Genomic DNA, 1,338 nt, shown 5'->3' with positions numbered 1-1,338 from the left:
TGAAGGACATGCTGGCGGCACTGGCTTGGCAGGCTCCTTCGCAGTGGCCCACCCATCTGCCTGCTGTTCCCCTCGCCCTGAACTCGGCCATCCACCATGCTGTGGGGGACCTGCCGTTGTACTTAATGACAGGTTGTATAGCGCTCTTTGGGAAAGGCCTGACTAATCGCCAGATTGTGGACCCAGACCTGATATTGGCATGTCTAGCCCACTGGCTAACTGTTGAAGTGAGCCAGAAGATGCAGGAGGCCAATAAATCCCAGTATGACCGAGCTGCACATACCTCAGGCCCATAGGAGGAGGGCATTCTAGTCATTCATAAGGTCCTAGGGAACCGTGGACCCTTGGACGATTAGTGGCTTGGTCCCTGCCATGTACAGAAGCGGTTGGGCCCCGTTAGCTACGATGTTTTGGACCTGCGACTACCACACTGTCCCGTCAGGGTCTAAGCCAACCAGATACGCCCCTACACTCCAGCTGCTGAAGTGGACAACCTTGAGGAAGCTGACCAGGTGACTCGAAAACATTAATGGTAGTGGGGTCCTTGCAATTGGATTTTGAACCATGGGTCCTGGACTATCAACTCAAACTATAATGTAAAAAAAAAAGAAGAAATTTCTTGAGTGTTGTGTTGATATCTTCCACATTGTGATATTTTACTAGTCTTACGTATTTTTAATATTATCGAATTTTACACTTTCGAGTTTTGTAATATGGTTTTATATAAATTTGTATATGATGCTATTGGGTACTGGCACTCCCGGAGGTATGGCGTTTTCCGTCCCGGGAGAGGGGCTGTACCTCAGTACAAGAACGTACCCGGATTCGCGAATTCATATATGCGAACGGGTGATGACAGTGTTACCACTTGGTTTGCTTTTCTTCATTTGAATGCGATTGCTTACACCCTTCGGCACGCCCTGGTTGTCTTTTACTAAAGGCCTACTTGCAGGAGAACATAAAATGAATTTCAGGTCCGAGAGAGCGTCGTAGCCCACACCCAACCCCTTCACAGTGAGTGAGTGGTGGAATCGCCACCGGCAGCAGTTGGCGGGTAACCTGGGCTGCAAAGGGAGTGCGAGTGTGGGCTGGGCAGACTCTTGTGTTCGTGTTATCGGTGCTTTTTTATGTTCCGTGTCACTACCTGTACGTTTCCCGTAAATTAACTCAACTGTGATATGTGACCTAGTTGACAGTAAATGCCGTCGAAAATAGATATTGGACTCTCAACTCCTGTAGACTTTAGGAGGTAACTTTGCCCGGCTTTTTCGCCTGCTCCTACCCTGTAATTCATGACCCGAGGAATACTCGTCAGCTCCTGTAGAAAGGGCGAGTGGC

General features: G+C 49.0%; 1 protein-coding gene across 1 annotated transcript in view; it reads left to right on the top strand.

Moving 5' to 3' along the window:
• Positions 1-405: 405 nt before the first annotated feature.
• LOC119593641 (relaxin receptor 1-like) overlaps positions 406-1,338 on the top strand; it is a gene marked incomplete in the record, with an annotated part of 42,684 nt that continues 41,751 nt past the window's right edge. Inside the window, 3 exon segments of the mRNA XM_037942592.1 lie at positions 406-512; positions 767-923; positions 1,240-1,249. Coding sequence (XP_037798520.1) covers positions 406-512; positions 767-923; positions 1,240-1,249 — 274 coding nt within the window.

Source organism: Penaeus monodon, chromosome 32 (assembly GCF_015228065.2).
Source record: "Penaeus monodon isolate SGIC_2016 chromosome 32, NSTDA_Pmon_1, whole genome shotgun sequence".
Lineage (NCBI taxonomy): Eukaryota > Metazoa > Arthropoda > Malacostraca > Decapoda > Penaeidae > Penaeus > Penaeus monodon.
The sequence above is the reverse complement of the archived record's forward strand: the minus strand, read 5'-3'. Positions and strand labels throughout refer to the sequence as shown.